General features: G+C 44.4%; 1 protein-coding gene across 4 annotated transcripts in view; it reads right to left on the minus strand.

Moving 5' to 3' along the window:
- LOC119950709 (cilia- and flagella-associated protein 46) overlaps nucleotides 1-21,621 on the minus strand; it is a 365,535-nt gene that overhangs the window by 52,673 nt on the left and 291,241 nt on the right. For all 4 annotated transcript variants that reach the window (XM_038773375.1, XM_038773376.1, XM_038773374.1 and 1 more), the window contains 7 exons: nucleotides 16,799-16,966; nucleotides 13,900-13,997; nucleotides 13,028-13,101; nucleotides 10,558-10,751; nucleotides 5,580-5,698; nucleotides 4,459-4,550; nucleotides 3,174-3,338 (listed from right to left, as the gene is read on the minus strand). In XM_038773375.1, coding sequence (XP_038629303.1) covers nucleotides 3,174-3,338; nucleotides 4,459-4,550; nucleotides 5,580-5,698; nucleotides 10,558-10,751; nucleotides 13,028-13,101; nucleotides 13,900-13,997; nucleotides 16,799-16,966 — 910 coding nt within the window. The remainder of the gene's footprint in view (nucleotides 1-3,173; nucleotides 3,339-4,458; nucleotides 4,551-5,579; nucleotides 5,699-10,557; nucleotides 10,752-13,027; nucleotides 13,102-13,899; nucleotides 13,998-16,798; nucleotides 16,967-21,621) is intronic.

Genomic DNA, 21,621 nt, shown 5'->3' on the forward strand with positions numbered 1-21,621 from the left:
GAGGCGGTGGGATAACTGCTCAAGTCCAGCAGGGCGGTGTACGAGTATGGGGAGTAGGCGAGCAGGATGCTTGTGCATCAGCTGAGGAGGCAGACGGTGGCGAGGGAAATTGGGTGCATGAGGGTCTGGGGGAGGGGCAGGAGGGCAAGCTGGCAATCGAGCAGGGGGAGGTAAATGGAGTGTTTTAGTTTTTTTTATTCAGAAATTGTATAGTTCAAAGTCTTCGGCAGAGAATGAAGGCATGAGATGGCTTCTGGATAGGCTGGAGTTCTCGAGGGTGGATAAGGAGAGGGTGCGGGGACTGGGGGCCCCGATTGGACTGGGGGAAGTGATGGATTGTATGGGGTCAAAGCAGTTGGGGAAGGCCCCAGGCCCAGATGGGTTCCCTGCAGAGTTTTATAAGAGGTTTGGGTTGGAGCTGAGGTAGCCGTTAGTGGAGATTTACAACAAGACAGTGGAGAGGGGCTAGCTTCTTCCCACACTGTCTCAGGCATCTATCTTGCTCATTTTAAAGAAAGACAAAGACCCGGAACAGTGTGGGTCGTACTGCCCGATATCATTGTTAAATGTGGCTGCAAAGCTATTGGCAAAGGTGCTGGCGGTGCGGAAAGAGAACTGTTTACCAGGGGTGATAGGAGTAGAGAAAATGAGATTCGAGAAGAGGCAGTACCTATTGGTCAATGTTTGGAGGCTATTGAATGTGAATATATAGAAGTTACAGTGCAGAAGGAGGCCACTCGGCCCATCGAGTCTGCACCGGCTCTTGGAAAGAGCACCCTACCCGAGGTCAACACCTCCACCCTATCTCCATAACACAGTAACCCCACCCAACACTGACGGCAATTTTGGACACTAAGGGCAATTTATCATGGCCAATCCACCTAACCTGCACATCTTTGGGCTGTGGGAGGAAACCGCAGCACCCGGAGGAAACCCACGCACACACAGGGAGGATGTGCAGACTCCGCACAGACAGTGACCCAAGGCGGAATCGAACCTGGGACCCTGGAGCTGTAAAGCAATTATGCTATCCACAATGCTACCGTGCTGCCCATATGTTGAAGTAAACGGGCCGGGAGGGGGAGCTGGTTTATGTGTATGGACGCGGTGAAGGCATTTGATCATGTGGAGTAGGCGTACTTATTCGAGATGCTGGGGCGGTTCGGGTTTGGGCAGGGGTTTGTTGACTGGGTGAGATTGTTGTTTCAGGCTCCTAACGTGACTGTCCGGACCAATAGTGTCAATTTGGAGTATTTTGGGGTGCATCAGGGGACGAGGCAGGGGTGCCTGCTCTCCCCTAGCGATTGAAGTATTGGGAATGGCACTTTGGCTTCGAGACGGTGGTGGGGCATTGAGAGGGATTGAGAGGGCATGGAGAGCTGATGACCTCTTGTTATATATTACGAACCTAAATCAAAGTTTTGACAGGATTATGGGGATTTTGGGGCTTTCAGTCTTTTTCAAGGTATAAGCTCAACATAGGGAAAAGTGAAGTATTCCCGATCAACACTCGGGGTTGGGGGGGGGAGTTTCTGGAGGTTGCCATTTTAGTTGGTAGGGCCGAGCTTTCGTTATCTTGTGATACATGTGGCACAAAGCTAGGCCCAGCTGCACAAGTTGAATCTGGCAAAGCTGGTGGAGGGAATGAGGAGTGTTTTAGGAGGTGGGATGTGCTGTCTTTGTTGTTGGTTGGTAGGGTCCAAACGGTAATGCTGATGGTGATGCCGAAGGTTTTATTCGTGCTTCAGAATCTCCAGGGTTTTGTGGCCAAGTCTTTATTTAGTACGGTGAATAAGATGATACTGGGATTTGTGTGCGGGTAAGATGTTTTTGGAAAAGGATAGATGGCGGTTGGGGGTGGTGGGTGGTGGGGGTTTGCTAGCGTTGCCGAATCTGCAGAATTATTATTGCGTGGCGAACTTTGCGCCAGTTTGGAAGTGTTGGAGGAGGCTTAGTGTAGGCAAGTCTGAGGGCGCTATTGCTGCCGCCTCTTGCGTTCCCGTGGCCCCGGTGTTGGTATCAGCGCTAAGGGTGTGGGATCAATATGAAGAGGTGTACTTGCTGCTGAAGGGGAATGGGTTCAGGCATCTGCAGGTGAGGACTTCTTGAGGAAGGAGTTGGGTTCGTTCCCACGGCTGCCACCTCCAGTGTTATAGGACAAGCTATTGTCTGAGGAAGAGATAGGTGAGGGCAAGGTGTCAGGTATACATGGGGAGCTGATGCAGAGGGAGAGTATCCCAGTGGAGGAGGTCCAGCACAAATGGGAGGAGGTGTGGTGGAAGAGCACATATGACAGGGTCTCGGATGAGTCCTTTTTTTCTCGAGGGGTGGTGTTTCGGGGAACGGCAAACCATGTCCATAAGTGTTGGGTATATCCAAGGTTGGAGGGGTTCTGGAAAGAGTTTGCCAATGTAATGTCAAAGATTTTGGAGTGGAGGTGGTGCTGAGCCCATGGGTGGCAATATTTGGAGTGCAGGTGTGGAAAATGGTGTATATGTAAGCCTTTGGCTCCCTGATAGCCCGGAAGCGGATCTTGCTATGCTGGTGGACTCGGAGCTGCCACAAATGAGGGTATGGGTGAGTGATTTGGCAGAGTTGCTCCACCTAGAAAGAATAAAGTTTGCCATAAGAGGGGTAGAGGAGGGTTCTTCACAAGGTGGAGGCTGTTCATTGACTTCTTTGTAGAGCACTAACATGTCCGCAGGAGGGGGAGTGCTCTTTGTGCTTTGTTTGGGTTTTGGAAGAGCTGGGTGCAAAAAAGGGGGTGGTACGTGGTTGGGGGGGGGCTAGTGCTAATTGTGTATGGTTTACTGTTGGTGTTGTTTGAAAATATCTCCAATAGAATTTTTTTTTTTAAAGTCAGCAGGAACCAAACTCCATGCTATTTTCTGAAATATTTATCCTCATAATGCTGAAACTAGTAATGCTACAGAACTAAATTTTGCAAACTTACTTCTTAAACTTCTGCACCTTTCTCATCTTTCAAGACTGTCAATATCCACCAATTTGTGGTCACCCCTTCCAATTGCTCCTGCTTAAACTCAGGAATAGCTCTCTTCACATCTCTGTAAAGGCTTTAGGGACATTGTTGAAGGCGCTATATGAATTCCAATTGTTGATTTTTTGTAAACTAAGAAACATCAGATTAAACAACCCACACTTTCATGTATTACCTGTCTCATCTCTGTGTAGCCGATTGTATAGAAACTGCAATGAGAAATCTCTTGACACGGAGATGATTACATCTTCCTGCAAGACCCTCAACGCCTCTAAAGGTAGTTCCAATAATAGTTTGTCAGCCAACAGGATTACAAATTCTCCTAAATCTTGAGTTAAGCCTGGAAAAAATTGGTAAAGAATAATTGAATCGATTTCACAATGACTTCAGTGCAACAAATTTGAAAAAATAGTGACTCGAAGCAATTAAAAAATTGTCTGAACAGAAAAAAAAAATGACATGAACGACCACACATCAAAACTTACATAGTCTGTACAAGCATACATTTTAATATAACACAGCCATTTTAATATAATACAACATATTTTGCTATTTAATAGAATTGAACAGTCTCAGTATTTAAAAGACATTCCAATATGAAGAACTCTTGATGGCAGTGGTGTCTTCAGGTGGGAGGTACTGAATGGAAACTCATAGGAATTAAGGGAAAGCTCCTGCTAAAGCCATGCAAGCAGCTTTTGTGTAATAGTAATTTAGAGAGGCGCATTGGCAGTTGCCTGAAAGTAAAATTGCTGCCTTTTTCGAGGGTTTAAATCGTGAAACAGATTCCTAACAATATCAGTTAATAGTTTGCTAATTAACTTATTCCTTGAAGAATCAATCACTGTTGAATTGGAAAATTATGTGGCGTTGGACTGGGGTGGGCACAGTAAGAAGTTTTACAACACCAGGTTAAAGTTTTACCTGGTGTTGTAAGGCTTCTTACTGAATTTGAAAATGGCAAGGGGTGAATGGTAGTTTCAGCTACATATGGGATCGGGTAAGGTGGAATGGGATAATGTTATGGAGGTGGATGAAGGTGGTTTTTATCATGGAGAAAATATGGAGTTGGAAACTCAGCTCAAGGTCAACAAAGACATAGGGATTGTGAACAGCCCAGCCCAACACCTTGAATTCTTGATCAAATGTTGTCTTGATAGCAAGGGTAGTCATTCTCTCCTCATGTCTGGAATTCAGCTCTTTTATCCATGTTTTAAATGTGGACTGGTATGAAGATTGAGTCAATGCTGAGGGTACAAAAGTTATGGTGGGACCTGAAGGCTTTGTAATGTTTAACTGCAGGAAATGACAGCTCATCTAAAACTTGAAATTGGAGGGCTATCTGGTAGCACAGAGGCACTAGACACGTGAAAACACAGTGAGATATAAATCAATATAATCCACGGGTAATCTTTTTATAGCTTGTCAGTGAAATTCTTTCCCAGTTAATTGCCACATACCTGGAGTTGACTTTACAGCCGATGATTTTTCCTCTTTCTTTTTGGTTTTTGATTTCCCTGAATCCATGCCTGTTACTGGGGAAGGCTGTTGACTGAAGACCATAGAAAATTAAAACATGTCTTCAAAAGATATACACCACCCACACATCTTAGAAGTATAGCCTACTAGGATTGGATTCAGTGTAGTTTTTCTAAGCTAAGTGTTTGACTATCTGTTGCTAAGTCATTGCTTGTCTCATGCTTTCAAAAAGGAAAGTAATTGCTGTTGAGTCTTCTAAATCACTGTGCGCTAGAGATATTAATAGAGCTATCTGAAATGTTCTACATAATGGCTTCGGTCTGGCTTGTGTGGTGTTAGATAAATGATGGAGGAATTTCTTCTTTAAATTAAACTTTGAGTTGCCATTAATGTTTTCTGCAAGATATTTTCTGAGAATACAGTGGGCAGAGTTTAATGCCTTCTATTGTTCAGTTAAGTGCCTGTGTGGCACTTAATTTGACAGGCCTTTCAAAAACAGGTGGTGCGAGTCTCCTGTCAGCTCTCTAGTGTCCAATCCAGTGTCACAAACTTGTCATAAGAATAGACATCAAATCAGCTGTAATCAAAAGTCTGTTTTTACAATGAAGAGTGGATTGACAGGATCAGAGAATGAGAATGAAAGTAAAAAGGAGAGAAAGAGAAAGATCATGGCAAAAAGAGAAAAAGTGGAGAGAAAGAGAGGGATGAAAAGAGAGCGAAATATGGAGAAGGTGAGAGAAGAGAGAGAAAAAGCGAGATAAGGAAAGGGAAATAAAGAGAAAAAGAAAGAAAAAGAGAAGAAGAAAGAGTGAGAGAAGGAGTGGGAGATAGAAAGAGAGAAAGAAATATATAGAGAAAGACAGAGAGAAAAAGAGAAATATTTTGAGAAAGAGAAAAGAAAGAAAGAAAGAAAATTCAAGTCAGAGATTTCTAGCAGGCTCAGCCCAGTGCCTATACATTCTGACCCCACAGAATGCCAGGGTCTCTCAGGCAGCCTTATTTGGCCACCCACAGCAAATTAGAGGTTCACCATGAAAATCAGTTGTATCCTACCAGCTATTACAAGCCAAAGGCTGAACTTAAATACATTGTGAATACTTACGGAACAAATGTCAGGTCAAACTGTGACAAAACAGGCTTCAGGTACTCATCCATAGCCACGATAATACTGGAAAAATCTGCACCAAGCCGTTGTTCATTTCCTGCAGTGGCTTTTGTTTTCTTTTCAGTTGCATATGAAACAATAAATTAAAATACTTATCTTAATATCTTAAAGTTTGACTAACTAATCTACATTACGGCTTGTAACTTCATCCGGCGGATTACCACACTTGACGGACTTACCCATGCTGGGATTCCAAAGCCCCTCTCTCGCCCAACCTTCCTCACTCAGGTTGGATGAGACAGGAGCCACGAAGCATGCCTTTGGCTACATCAGCAAGAAATAATTTGGGTGCAGAGAGGAAATAAATGCCCCCATTTACAATACTAGTTGCCGTAAAGGAGGTGTTTAAAGAGACAATTAAAAGGTGAGTGGTTCAGACAATGAGGGTGGGGACAGGACAGACTGGGGCGGGAGGAGTGGTTGGACCAGAGGAGTGGTGGGGGGGGGGGGGGGAGAGGTTGGAATGGAGATGGGTGGGGGGGGGGGGGGGGGGGGGAGTCAGTTTTGTTGGGCAGGTGTGGGGAGTGGTCTGTGAGGGGGTGGGATCGATCCAGGAGAAAGGGTCAATGAAGCTGGAGAACTGGATAATTGAAACACACTGCATTTTGAAACATTCAGAAGGACACAGATTTACACTGACAAATTTTAAGACAGAGGAGCCTGGTTTACAAGGTGATAAAAGGTATGGATAAAGTAGACATGGAACTTCCTTTTGTGGAATTGTCTTTCTGGCATGAGCCTCTTAGGCGAAGAGGTAGCAAATTTAAAATAGATTTGAGGAGAAATGACTTCTCCCAATGAGTTGTGAATCTGTGGAATTCGCACCCCAGAGTGTGGAGGATGCAGGGACAGTGTGTAAATTTAAGGAGGAGTTAGACACATTTTTAATTGATAATGGGTTGAAGGGTTATGGCGAACTGGCAGGACGGTGGAGTTAAGGCCAAGATGAGATCAGCAATGATTGAATGGTAGAGCAGACTCGCTGGGCCAAATGGCTTAATTCTGCTCCTATGTCTTATGAAATGCTTCCAATGCATTTCCTTAAATAAGGTGACCAGTACTGTACACAGTTATTCAAAGGTGGTCTCACTAGTGTCATATACAACTGAAGTATAACCTCCCTACTTTTATATTCAATTCCCCTCACAGTAAATGATAACATTCTATTAGATTTCCTAATTACTTTCTGTACCTGCATACTAGCAGTTTGTAATTCATGCACTCGAACACAGATCCCTCTGTACCTCAGAGTTCTGCAATTTCTCACCATTTAGATAATATTCTTTTTTTATTCTTCCTGCCAAATTAGACCATTTCATATTTTCCCACATTATACTCCATTTGCCAGAACTTTATCCACTCTCTTAACATATCTACATATTCTTGTAGCCCTCTTAGGTTATCTTTGCAACTTTCTTTCGTACCTATCTTTGTATCAGCAGCAAATTTTGCAGCCATCCCTTCATTCAATCGTTTATATAAGTTGTAAACAGTTGAGGCCCCAGCACTGATCCATGTGGAACATCACCTGCTACGTTTTACCAACCAGAAAATATCTTTTTATGCCTGCTCTTTACTTTCTGTTTGCCAGCCAACCCTCTATCCATACCAACATGTTACCCCCGATGGCATGAGTTTTTATTTTCCATAATAATCTTTGATGTGGCACTTTATCAAATGCCTTCTGGAAATCTCAGTGCAGTACATCCACAGGTTCCCCTTGGTCCACTGCACATGTTACTTCCTCTAAGAACTCCAATAAGTTGGTTAAACATGATTTCCCTTTCACAAAACCATATTGACTCTGCCTGATTACCAGGAGCTTGTCCAAATGCCCTGTTATAACGCCTTTAATAGTAGCTTCTTACTTTTTCCCTATGGCAGATGTTAGGCTAACTGGCTGATAGTTCCTGCTTTCCATCTCCTTCCTTTTTGAATAAGTGAGTTACATTTGCTATCTTCCAATCTAAGGGGACCTTCCCTGAATCTAGGGAGTTTGGAAAATTAAAACTAATGCATCAACTATCAACTCGACAATTCTTCCTCCCTCTCTACCATTTGCTGGTTTATAGCTGCTTCTGGGATGTTACTTGTATCCTCTACAATGAAGAATTGTGCAAAATACCTGTTCAATTCATCTGTTATCTCCTTGTTTTCCATAATCAATACTCCAGACTCACTTTCTATAGGACCAATGCTCACCTTGTTATTAACTCCTTAGTTTTAAAAATATTTTTAAGAACTCTTACTATCTGTTTTAATACTTTTAGCTAGCTTTCTCTCGTACTCTAATTTTTCCTTCATTTTAATATTTTAGTACTCCTTTGTTGTTCTTTATATTCTGCCCAACCTTCTGATCTGCCCTCTGACTTTCTACAATTATCTGTTTTTTCTTCAAGTTTGATTCTAGCTTTATCCTTTCTAGTTAACCACAGGTGTTGACTGTGTCTCTTAAACTTTTTCTTGCTCATCGGAAAGCTATAAAGGAGCCATTAGGAAATACGGAGAATAATATGAAAGGGTTTTACACTCAGATTGAAACTGATATAGTTCCTTTTGAAACTCTGGTCCTAAATCTGAACAAAGGAAATTATGAAGGTATGAGGGGCAATTTGGCTGCATGATTTGTGAAAATACGTTAAAATATTTCATGTGGAAAGGCTAGTATTTAAATAAGTATTACATGGTCAAGCTTAATTGGCTAGATGGCTGGTTCTTGATGTGGAGCAACGCCAACAGTGCAGGTTGAATTCCTGGACCGGCTGAAGTTATCCAAGTTGGCTCCATCTTTTCAGCCTTGTCCCTGCCTGAGGTGTGGTGACCCTCAGGTTAAATCACCACCAGTCGGCTCTCTCTCAAAGAGGAAAGAAGCCTATGATCCTCTGGGACTTCGGTGACTTTCTTTCATTTTACATGGTATTTTGAATAGCGGAGCAGGCTCAGTGGGCCAAATGGTCTACTCCTGCTCCCATTTCTTTTGTTCCTATGACTGTACTGAACTATATTTCAAGCAGCCACTGAGAATCTGTGCAATGTCATCAGCTATTGTACTGCCATTCATTCATCAGGGAATGTGAAATACTTAGAAATGCTGGGGAATTTATCCATTCACATTATAGCAAGACTCACAGGGCCATACAGACTTATTCCTCACAGTGCAGGGTATAATAAACGCTTTCAATGTGGGTCGGTGAACTTCTCAATTTTCTTAATAGGAGAAGGCACCACTCATAAAATGCCTAAATTGTCTGTGACTACATGCAAATAATCCTCTCCGTCAATGGCAGGCTTGCCCGAAGATGCTTTTAGCCTGAGAAATTATGTTGTCCCTGGGCTCTGCAGGAAATATGTTCAAATGAACAAATAGTTTGAGGGTTACAAAGAGTACACCTTACTACCATGGATATTAATCTAAGAGTTGCAAAACAGCATTTGAGGAGGTACATGCTCCTGCCAGAATTGTCAGAGAGAATTACCAGATATTAGGGGATAAGTTGTTGCCTTGTTACATCTGAGGGGCTGTGAGATGTGCCCCACAACATGTATCCTGCACAGTTATTGTTTGCTGTACTCTGCAAACCAGATCCATCCAAAAAGACCAAAGATAGAGAATTCTTGCAAGATAAATATGATTATTTTTGTTTAAAATGGTGATCTTTTTGTCAATTTATAACAGCATTTGGAAGTGCAATCAAGGTTTATCAGTTTTTATTATCCCAAATATCATGTTGTCAGAATTACTTGCAAAAGCAACATCAAATTACATATGCCAGTGATAAAAAGCTTAAGAAAAGTTTGTATGCAAAGATTCTTCATTCAATTGAAAAATATACTTATATTTTGCAGTATCATGACACAATATGCAATGTTAGATTTACAGCATAGGAAACAAACAGTTAAAAAAAGGGATAAACAGGTATTTGTATAGGAGCACCTTGATGACAAAATAGATTTAGGGTGAGATTTAACTAATTGGGAACAAAGTCCCATAGCAAGTGCTTTTAGCCACTTGTTTCCCAGTGCTCGCAGTGCCAAGAAATACAATACTAAATGAGTCTCCAGTTAGATAAGGGGCCTCAGCAGGGAACCTGCGGCCAAAGTCACACATAGCCCCGTTTTGTGCACTGAGGAGCTCTGCTTGTCGGAACTCCTCAGTGCAGCCAGAGATCGGGATCCAATTTTAAAATGGCACCCGATCTCTGGAGTCCCTGGAGTGAACCTTGGCCTCCCTCCCCCCCAAGCCCCAAAGTACTATGGGAGGGTCCCGGAGTCCCCCATGCCCCCCCCCCCCCAATACCACAGGGCAATACCGGCCCAATCGCCACCATGCAGAAAATGCCAGCCTGGCATCCTGGCATTGCGCATGCCAGCTGGTAGTGTCACATTGGGCACATTGGCAGTGTCAGGCAGGCACCCAGGTGGCACCAGCAGTGCCATGGTGCCGCCCTGCCCAAAGGGCATGCACTTGGGGGTGCCTCCAATCCCTGGAAGACTCCCATGAGTGCTACTCCACCTGGTCTCTATTTGTGGAGACCAGTACTCAAAGGGCACTCGTCTGAGGTCTTCGAGGCAAAGGGGATTTATCCCAATTCCTTGGTTAATCCCAATTAGGATTTATCCCAATGCCTCAGAAACTGCACATTACAGTGAGACTTGCTGTCTTTCTGTAATATGCAGATTTGCCAAAAAGTGATCCCACCCACAATGGGCGGGATTCACATCGCAACATCTTGCAAGATTGCATTAGATCACATGAGGCATTGTGAGCCGGCTAGATCCCAGAGCAGGGTCTCTCGGCTTTTATTGGCCACACTACGCTGTGGCAAGCTGCTTTTCAGGTGCAGTGTAGCCATTAAAATGCGCCTATAATAATGATTGTATAGTGAATATAAAATGGCACACCAAATTAACTCACCACATCTGCATTTATGTCTTCTTGTAAATTCTGAAACTCCTCCTTCCTTTGCATCTCGTGACTGCGCTGATATTCCAGTCTTATAAGATACCGTGCCAACCTCTGCTTATACCTGGAGACTCTGTCCAATAGACTTGAAAATAATTCAGGATTTACAGAAGTACGGACAATTCTAGCTTGTGTCGGAATTGGAACTGAAGTAACATAAAATCAATATTTATTTGGTTAAACAATGAAAAGGTAAAGAAGACTGCATCAAAAATGTTGTCAGAAAACAGAATAAACTGTATTATCGTTAAACTAAGATAATTAATTGCTCGTTAAGGTTTAAAGAAAAATAAGTATGATAATCACGGTTTGGTTTCAAATCCAGCCTATGCTCACGTAATGTAATAATGCGGACTTTCAGGATCTTTTTTGTGTGATATAAATTCTTGTCCTAAAATGCATGGACTCATAGGATAAAGTACTTCTAAATAGTCATTAAACTACCAATCTTATTTAAAATTCTACAGGGTGACAGATGTTGAAAATGGAAATATGTCATAAGGTTTAAGTTAATACAAAGTGATTGCTGGGACATACCAAACGGTAATGTTGACATTGGGTTTTGGATATTCAATCCAGGCTGAGGAACCAGACACCCAGATCCTGAGCCCGCATTACGTTAGATTGAGTGATGCAATATGATAAGTTATGTTTTCATGGGCATAAGTATCACTGAATGTTGCTGTTGCCCATCCTAATTATCTTGAATTGAGTGGCATTAGATGCATTTTGAAGGACAGTTAAAAGTCAATCACAAGAAGGTCAATTGGGGTAAGGATGCCAGGTTTTCTTCCATAAAGAACATTAGTGAACCAGATATGTTTTTACAACACTTAATGATAGTTTAATGGTGACTATTACTGATATTAGCATTCAATTCCAGATTCTCATTCATACAAATTTAACTTCCACAGGCTGCCATGGTACGATTTGAACCCTTGTCCAAAGAACATGAGCCTGGGCCTCTGGTTTACAAGTGCAGTGACATTACTACCTCACCACGTCTACCCTGGTTTTAAAATTCAAATGGCCCAATTGGTTCAGGAATAAGGTTGGCACAAAATTAGTTGGACCAGTACCAGTGGGCACTTTGAAATGCAAAACAGTAGACATGACTGAGCTTGCTGCTGACTGAAGCTATGGAGCAATATGGAAATCAAAGGAGCAGTGCTGGCGTCCCAAGTGTTTCTGCACTTTCATGATGCCTCCCTTAAATCTTTAATTAACAAAACCTTTGAGAGGAAAAATGTGCCAATTCTACCATCTGGAAGAAAGAATCTGCCAGGAGATGGAGGTGGCGACAAAGATCAGCAGCCAGGGATTAACAAGGAGGTTGAGGGTGCAATGTAGAAAGCGCGTCAATGAGTTGCAAGTCTCACCTGGGTGACAGGTCTCGAACAATGTAGGCACCAGCATGCGTACGAGCTGAGTGGCTGTGTGTCAGTAGTTCTCCTTGATATTGTCACAACCACTGGCCAATTGCATGAGTGAGATGTCAGCCATCCTCGCATATTGAGCAAGGTAGTATCAGTGAAGAGTCCAACAGCACATGCAAATGTCATGCTGGGAAAGGTGAAAAAGGGGGGATGCATTGGGATTGTGGTACTGTCGCTGCATTAGTAATCCAGAGACTCAGGGTAATAGTCTGGTGACCCAGGTTCAAATCCCACCATGGTCGATGATGAAATGTGATTTCTATAAAAATCTGGAATGAAAAGGCCAATGATGACCATGAAACCATTGTCAATTGTCGTAAAAGCCCATCTGGTTCACTTATGTCCTTTTCCTTTTGGGAAGGAAATCTGCTGTGCTCACCTGGTCCAGTCTACATGTGGCTCCAGATCCACAGCAATGTGCTTGGCTCTTAAATACCCTCTGAAATATAAGAGTACTATTAAAGAGCTGGGACCTTTTTCCCTGGAGTGCAAGAGGCTCAGGGGTGATCGTATAGAGGTCTATAAAGTAATGAGGAGCATAGATAAGGTAGATAGTCGACATCTTTTCCCAAAGGTAGAGGAATCTAGAACTAGAGGGCATAGGTTTAAGGTGAGAGGGAAAAGATACAAAAGAGACCAGAGGAGAAATTTCTTCACAGAGGGTGGTGAGCATCTGGAATGGGCTGCCAGAGACAGTGGTGGAGGTGGGTATAATTTTGTGTTTTAAAAAGCAGACATATCATGGACAGGTTGGGTATGTGGGCCAAATGCAGGCAAGTGGGACTAGCTTAGTGATAGAAACTGGGCGGTATGGACAAGCTGGGCCGAAGGGCCTGTTTCCATGCTGTAAACATCTATGATTCTATGACGGTAGCTGAGGCAATTGAAGAAGCTACTAAGGCAGCCCAATCCCTAATTCACAAAATTTTGTGAACAAAAAGACAACAGAAGATATTCATTCGGCAAAATAGTGTGGATTTTCTTACTCTGAACGCCTTTGCCCTTTTTCTCAACGGTTTTTGGTTTTGGTATCTCAAGAAGTGCTCCATATAACATGGACCTGCACACCAAATTGTATTATTAGTTTTGTTCATCTCCACAAGAAATTACATCATAAATAGCACTCATCTTTTACACATTCTTCTGGTGGACCAATTTCAGGAGTTAGATCCTGGAACAACTATTGCCATTTTAAGATCTACTACACAGGTTTCTTTAATGTCAAAAATGCTTGAAAAAGGAAATAAAACTTGCATTTATGTAACTGTCCAGGACAATCAAACATTTCTTTACAGCAAACCAAATACATTTGATGTAGTCACTGCTGTAATATCTGAAACACAACAGCCAATTTGTGCTTACCAACAAACAGGTTCCACAAACAGCATTGGGGTAAGGAGCAATCATAGAATCCATAGAATTCCTACACTGCAGAAGGAGGCCATCTGGCCCATCGAGTCTGCACCGACACTCTGGAAGAGCACCCTTCCTAGGCCCACTCTTCTGCTGTATCCTCTCAAGCCCACCTAACCTGTACATCTCTGGACACCATAGGGCAATTTATCATTGCCAATCCGCCTAACCTGCACATCTTTGGACTGTGGGAGGAAACCAGAGCATCCGGAGGGAACCCATGCAGACGCGGGGAGAACATGCAAACAGTCAGTCACCCAAGGCTAGAATTGAACCCAGGTTTCTGGCGCAGTGAGGCACCACTGTACCACCGTGCTGCCCAATCAACAATGACGCTGACTGAAAATGCAGCAAAAGCATAAACCTAGAAACAGAATATAGTACTTTGCTTAACACTAGTCCCACAAAAAACAAACTAAAAGAAAAATCTAAATGCTTTGTTTACCTATCTTCAGAATGCTGAAGAACAATTATGTTAAAGTTGGAAGGAAATTCACTCAGGTAATGAAGGTGTTGTGGTTGAATTGTGATATTTTTCCATGCCTATAAAGAATTGGAGAAAAATACGGTAAATATATTTTTGTCTATGCCGTCAGTTAAGGAAATATTGTCCACTCACAACCAAATGCAAGCATCATCAGACTTAACATTTCCTTTTTTATGACTGACGAGGGTACTCTTATCCTGTTGGTGATTAGTGTGCTGAAGTATGCTGTCCTTGGATAATATAATAGGTCAGGCTACTGATTTCGCATGACATCCCACTAAACTTCAAATATAATCTCCCAATTTGTGATTAAAATTTTTGTCTTTAAAAACTGCTGTTATAAACAATGCTTATCATTACACTGATTCATTTAGCATAACGAAAGCAAAACACTGAACATTGAAAAAATGAAAGTGGAAAGACACTCAGCCATGAGTCTAGTGTATTAACTGAGTACAAGGACCATTCAAAACGTTGAATTCATATTCAGGCAATGCCTCACCATTAATGGTCCTCAGGTAAGTGCTTCCAGAAGAAGAGTGAGGCCCACTTGTTAAGTTGGAGGGGTGCACCAAGAGGGAGATGAGATGGAAAGGAAAGGCAAACGGGAAGAGCAGCCTGGGTAGAGAAGGCAATTGGGAGAGACGGCTGAGGTTGTGATTGGGGCATGGCAATTTGTAGCCTGGGGTGGAACATTCCTGCTCACTTCGGCTCAATATTCAGCTAAATATAGTTGTACACCTATTTGTCCTGACCGCCATGGGCCTGATGCCAGTTGTGTTCAGGTCAACTCAATTTTGGGCAGTTGAATTCAAAAGGAATATGTGTTAATTATTAACATAATAGAAAATGATATTATCTTCCTGGGGGGAATTTCACCTGTACACAAGGATGAATCAGTAATGGCAGTCAATGTTTAAAATTTTGGTAGGTACAGAATCATGGCACCTCTTCAAGACAGACACACTCATAAAGAAGGCTTTGTGGATTGCTTCAACATCAACAATTAAAGGTGAGGGGAGAGGAGCAGAGGAAAAGTCATTCAGGAATCCAACTCTGATTGCTATTCATTGAACACTGCTAATGATGGGTTGGGTTGAACTAATTCAGTGCCCTGCAGGGGCCTAGCAGGGACCCGGAGTAAACCTTGCAGCGTTAGTTGAAGATACCCCCGCACTTCCGGTTCAGAATCAGTGCATGCGCATGGCGGTGGCCTCCAGCGGCTGCGCCGAGCCCCATGGCGGACCCGGACCTCAGAGCCACGTAGAAAAAAGAAACCCACCCCCAATCAGCCACATGCCTGAGCATGAAACCACGCAGATTTAATCCCCGGTCGCCTATAAGGCACCCCTGGCCTCCGATCCACCGCACCCAACCAGGTGGCTGCGGACTCAGCATGCTAGCACCCGACTGGCAACAGGTGGTTCGTTCCACACTGTCGGGAACTCGGCCGGTCAGCGACACGGCATACTCCGTGGTCACGCCGATTTTTGGGGCCCGGAGAATCGTCGGACCGGCGCCGAGCCTGATTACGGCGTGAAAGTGGATTCTCTGTCCCCGCGCCGGCCACGATTTTGGCGTGGTTCTGTGGCGAATCCAGCTCTAAATGCGTGTTACTTGAAATCTTAACTACTCATTAGCTTTCAGTAACAACTGCAAATAGAATGAAAGTACTCTGACAAGTGATGAAATTCAGTGCTGTCATAACTACAAAGATTTATTTTCTCAAGTGGATCTCGAGACCTAGAAATTTGATGGTGCCACATTCTATTTTCGGGCATTAAAATGCAGTTAAGCCATCAATATGGGGACCAGATAGCCTGATCTATAAACCAGAAATCACCATCTGCCATATTGGAAAGGCAATATAAATAATCATCTTTGACAAAGCGTCATCTGGACTCGAAACGTTAGCTCTTTTCTCTCCCTACAGGTGCTGCCAGAGTTGCTGAGATTTTCCAGCATTTTCTCTTTTGGTTTCAGATTCCAACATCCGCAGTAATTTACTTTTAAATAATCATCTAATGCCTGGCAATAAGAATTGTAGCGTGTGTTTAAAGTGCACTGCCCAAAATTGAGTTGACCTGAACACAACTGGCATCAGGCCCATGGCGGTCAGGACAAATAGGTGTACAACTATATTTAGCTGAATATTGAGCCGAAGTGAGCAGGAATGTTCCACCCCAGGCTACAAATTGCCATGCCCCAATCACAACCTCAGCCGTCTCTCCCAATTGCCTTCTCTACCCAGGCTGCTCTTCCCGTTTGCCTTTCCTTTCCATCTCATCTCCCTCTTGGTGCACCCCTCCAACTTAACAAGTGGGCCTCACTCTTCTTCTGGAAGCACTTACCTGAGGACCATTAATGGTGAGGCATTGCCTGAAATTCCAAAGCCCTTTGTCAGCATGCTGCTGATACATTATTGTGTGGTTGAAAAAACATTATTATGAATGAGATTTTGAACACATTTACTCAGCTGACTTTTTGTACTTCGCAACAGTTATTCAGGAATCAAGATGGGATAAAAGGGCAGTTTGAAAATTTCAAAGGAGGGGATAAGGTATCAAAATGTCCTGAAGTGTAACTTTTCAGTTTTTTCCCTATTGCCAATTGATTACTGGCATGTAAAGTCTGACAAATAAATAACTGAATGAGAGCATTTTACACAGGAATGACAAAAAATTAATCTGGATTCCAAATTACAAAACCATGCCAGAGGATTTTCATGGCTTCTGAAGACGAATGCAGCCATACTGAGGGAAACTAAATTGCATCCAGTTCATTTTCAGTTTAAAGGCTGCAGTCATCAGAAAATAGCATATGATAATTAAGAAGTGACCACTTTCAGGTAATGTACCTTAAAACTTGTTCCAAGTCTTTCATTAACTGTCCTCAGCATATTTTTCATAGTTCCATCTTCTTGCAGTCTTTGTTGAAGATGTGCTAGTGCTGCAAGCTGGGAACTGCTGGTATCAAGTCCTACATCGATCAAGACCTCTTTCATCATCACTGACGTTGAGCAGCTCTGGAATATTTTCAGAAATGTGTGAAATCTTTGGAGAAAATTTTCAAAAATTCTACTATTGCAACTCACAAGTAGCCTAACTTCCCCCGGCCATTGCAGAATATGAGCTCCCCGGTTAAGGGGGTGGGGGGACCGCCTAACAATGTATAGTTAATGCTAAAATATTGAATATATTCAAGAGATGGCGAGAGATATATAATATTGACGAGTTTAGGTACCGGCTAGAGAGAGAAGACCCAGAAGGGAACTATTTAAGCTGTATATAATAGTAGTTGTAAAATAAAGTAAGTTTTCGTTTCAACAAACTTGGTGTGGGCTCTTCCTGGCCCTTACAAAACCTACAAAAGCTTGATCATAATTATGCTGCAAAAATTCTGCAGATTTACTTTTTATGTGGTTCACTCTGCACTCCTACGCTAATAAGACAACCCGCCCTCCCCTTCCCATGGATATCAGGATCACCCCTCCCGCCCCATCCATTATCATCAGCAATATCCACCCCTCCTTTCCAGCAACCATTATTGTTGGCAAACCAATCGCTGCGCCCCCTTGCCCCCACTAATAATCATCACATAGATACATAGATAGGAACAGGAGAAGGCCTTTTGGCCCTTTGAGCCTGCTCCGCCATTCATCACGATCATAGCTGATCATCCAACTCAATAGCCTAATCCTGCTTTCTCCCCATAGAGTTTGATCCCATTCTCCCCAAGTGCTATCTCTCGCCATCTCTTGAATATATTCAATATTTTAGCATTAACTACTTCCTGTGGTAATGAATTGCATAGGCTCACCACTCTTTGGGTAAAGAAATGTCTCCTTATATCTGTCCAAAATAGTTTATCCTGAATTCTTAGACTGTGACCTCTGGTTCTGGACACATCCATCATTGGTAACACCTCCCCTCCATCTACCCTGTCTGGTCCCGTTAAAATCTTATAAGTCTCTCTGAAATTCCCCCTCATTCTTCTGAACTCCAGCGAGAACAATCCCAACCTAGTCAATCCCTTCTCATATGACAGCCCCGCCATCCCTGGAATCAGTCTGGTAAACCTTTGCTGCACTCCCTCGAGAGCAAGAACATCCTTCCTCAGAGAAGGAGACCGAAACGGCGCACAATACTCCAGGTGTGACCTCACCAATACCCTGTACAATTGCAGCAACACATCCCTGCTTCTATGCTCGAAACCTCTCGCAATGAAGGCCAATTTGCCATCCGGCTTTTTTACCGCCTGCTGCACCTGCATGCTTACCTTCAGCGACTGGTCCACAAGGACACCCAGGTCCAGCTGCACACTCCGCTCTTCCAATTTACAACCAGTCAGTTAGTGATCTATCTTCCTGTTTTTGCTTCCAAAGTGAATAACCTCACACTTATCCAAATTATACTGCATCTGCCATTGATTTGCCCACTCGCCCAATATCATGCTGTAGCATCCTTGTCACAATTCGCCCTCCCACCTAACTTGGTATCATCTGCAAACTTTGAGATGTTACATTTTGTTCCCTCATCCAAATCATTAATATATGTTGTGAATAGCTGGGGTCCCAGAACCTATCCCTGTGGTACTAGTTACTGTCTGCCAATTTGAAAAGGACCCATTAATCCCTACTCTTTGTTTCCTCGCTGCCAACTAGTTTTCTATCCACCTCAACACATTTCCTCCAATCCCATGTGCTTTAATTTTGCGCAATAATCTCTGATGCGGGACTTTGGCAAATGCCTTCTGAAAGTCCAAATATACCACATTGAATGGCACCCCCTTGTCAATTGTACTGGTTACATCTTCAAAGAATTCCAACAGATTTGTCAAGCATGATTTTCCCTTCATAAATCCATGCGGACTATGACTGATCCTGCCACTGCTTTCTAAATGTTCCACTATGAGAATGGATTCAAGCATTTTCTCCACTACTGATGTTAGGTTTACTGGTCTATAATTCCCTGGTTTCTGATATCTGATTTGTGTCCCCTTTTGTGAAGACAGAACCAAAGTATGTTTTGAATTGCTTAGCCATTTCTTTGTCCCTTATTATGCATTCCCCTGTTTGTTTGCAGGGACCTACATTTCTCTTTACCAGTCTCTTTCTCTTCACATATCTATAGAAACTCTTAGTCTCAGTCTTTATGTTCCCTGCAAGCTTCCTTTCATACTGTACTTTCTGATGTGACCATCAATTCACAAGACACGTGGTTGGAAGTGAACAATGGTTTTAATAGTCTTACAACAGAGCCTGCCTGTGACGTGATGAACTGGCAGGCAGGCTCACGACTGCAAAGCTTTATACTTCCGGTTAGTGGGAGGAGCCATGGGCGGAGCCAAGGGTGGAGCCCAGTAAACTCCTCATCTCCCCCTATGGGCAGAGCCGCGCAACTGCTCGTATACTGAGCTAACATGAATACAGCACATCATAGGACAACAGTGTGAATTACGCGGAATGTGATTCACCACATTCACCCCCTGTAAAAAAATCAAGTCCAGCGGGGGTGATGTGTCTACAAATGTCAAATTACAGATTACAAATTACAAATTGAGTCGATCCGGCGACCGAGTCGTCCTCTGAGATCGACGAAGCACCGGGGTTGCAGCCTCTTCTGGTGGCTGGGTGGTGGCGGTCGGCGAGGGTACGATGGCAGACTCCGGGGGTGATTTTGTCAGAGCTTTGTATCCGACTGGTTCGACTGGTGACGGGGCGTGCCGGAAACCCAAGGGCACGGAGCACGGGCAGCGGGCCTACAGGCGTGGGGGCGCCGGGCGCGGGGTATTAGGAGGGGTATAGTGTGAGGGGTACCTCGGCGGAAGTAGTGTTGGAGTAGGATCCTGCAGGCGCCAGGTCCCGGAGGGAAACAGTGTCCTGACGGCCGTCAGGGTATTCGATGAACGCGTATTGGGGGTTCGAGTGGAGTAGGAGCACTCTCTCAATGAGTGGGTCAGTTTTGTGGGTCAGGACGTGCTTCGGGAGGAGAACCGGGCCCGGTGTCCGCAACCATGCTGTGAGCGAAACCCCCGTGGTAGTGCCCCTGGAAAAAACAAATAGCCGCTCGTGAGGGGTCTGGCTGGTGGCCGTACATAGGAGGGATCTAATATCATGGAGTGCGTCGGGAAGGACCTCCTGCCAATGGGAGGTCTGGAGCTTCCTGGACCGGAGGGTCAGTAGGACGGTCTTCCAGACCGTCGCGTCCTCCCTCTTCACCTCCCTGTTCCCCCTGGGGTTATAGCTGGTAGTCCTGCTCGAGGCGATGCCCTTTTCAAGCAGGTACTGACGCAGCTCGTCACTCATAAAGGACGAACCCCTGTCGCTGTGTACATAGCTGGGGAAACCAAACAGGGTGAAGATACTATGCAGGGCCCTAATGACTGTGTGGGAGTTCATATCGGGGCACGGGAAAGCAAAGGGGAAGCGGGAGAACTCATCTATTACGTTCAGGAAGTACATCCCTATTGGTCAAGGGGAGTGGCCCTTTGAAATCGATACTTAGGCGTTCAAAGGGCCGTGAGGCCTTGACCAGGTCTGTCTGGTCTATAGAAGTGCAGTTTGCACTCCGCACAGATCGGGCAATCCCTGGTGATGGCTTTTACCTCCTCGGTGGAGAAAGGCAGGTTTCGGGCTTTGATGTAGTGGGCGAACCGGGTGACCCCCGGGTGGCAGAGGTCATTGTGGATAGCTTTGAGCCGGTCGTCTTGCGCACTGGCGCACGTGCAGTGGGACAGGGCATCTGGGGACTCGTTGAGCTTCCCCGGCCGGTACATGATATCGTACTTGTAGGTGGAGAGTTTTATCCTCCACCGTAGGATCTTATCGTTTTTAATTTTGCCCCTTTGTGAGTTGGCAAACATAAAGGCAACCGATCTTTGGTCGGTGATGAGGATGAACCTCCTACCTGCGAGGTAGTGCCTCCAGTGACGTATAGCTTCCACGATGGCTTGTGCTTCCTTTTCGACCGAGGAGTGTCGAAGATCCGAAGCGGAGAGGGTTCGGGAGAAAAAGGCAACTGGTCTCCCTGCCTGATTTAGTATGGCTGCGAGAGCGACCTCTGAGGCATCGCTCTCTACCTGGAAAGGGTCGGATTCATCCACCGCCTGTATAGCCGCTTTGGTGATGTCCTCCTTGATACGAGTGAAGGCCTGATGAGCCCCATCCGATAGAGGGAAGAGTGTGGCCTTAAATAGTGGGTGGACTTTGTCCGCATACTGAGGGACCCACTGGGCATAATATGAGAAAAACCCCAGGCACCGGTTGAGGGCCCTGGGACAATGAGGGAGAGGGAGGTGTAAGAGAGGGCGCATACGGTCCGGGTCGGGGCCCAGGACTCCGTTTTCCACGACATAGCCGAGGATGGCTAGCCTGGTAGTGCGGAAAACGCATTTCTCCGTGTTGTAAGTAAGATTAAGTTTCTGGGCAGTTTGGAGAAATCGATGGAGGTTAGCGTCGTGGTCCTGCTGATCATGGCCGCAGATGGTGACGTTGTCCAAGTATGGAAACGTGGCCCGCAGCCCGTACTGGTCCACCATTCGGTCCATTGCTTGTTGGACACCGGGACACCATTCGTGACGCAAAAGGGAACCCGGAGGAAGTGGAAGAGGCAGCCGTTGGCCTCAAACACCGTGAAGTGGTGGTCCTCCGGGCGGATTGGGAGCTGGTGGTATGAAGAC

The sequence above is a fragment of the Scyliorhinus canicula genome, chromosome 16, assembly GCF_902713615.1.
Source record: "Scyliorhinus canicula chromosome 16, sScyCan1.1, whole genome shotgun sequence".
Lineage (NCBI taxonomy): Eukaryota > Metazoa > Chordata > Chondrichthyes > Carcharhiniformes > Scyliorhinidae > Scyliorhinus > Scyliorhinus canicula.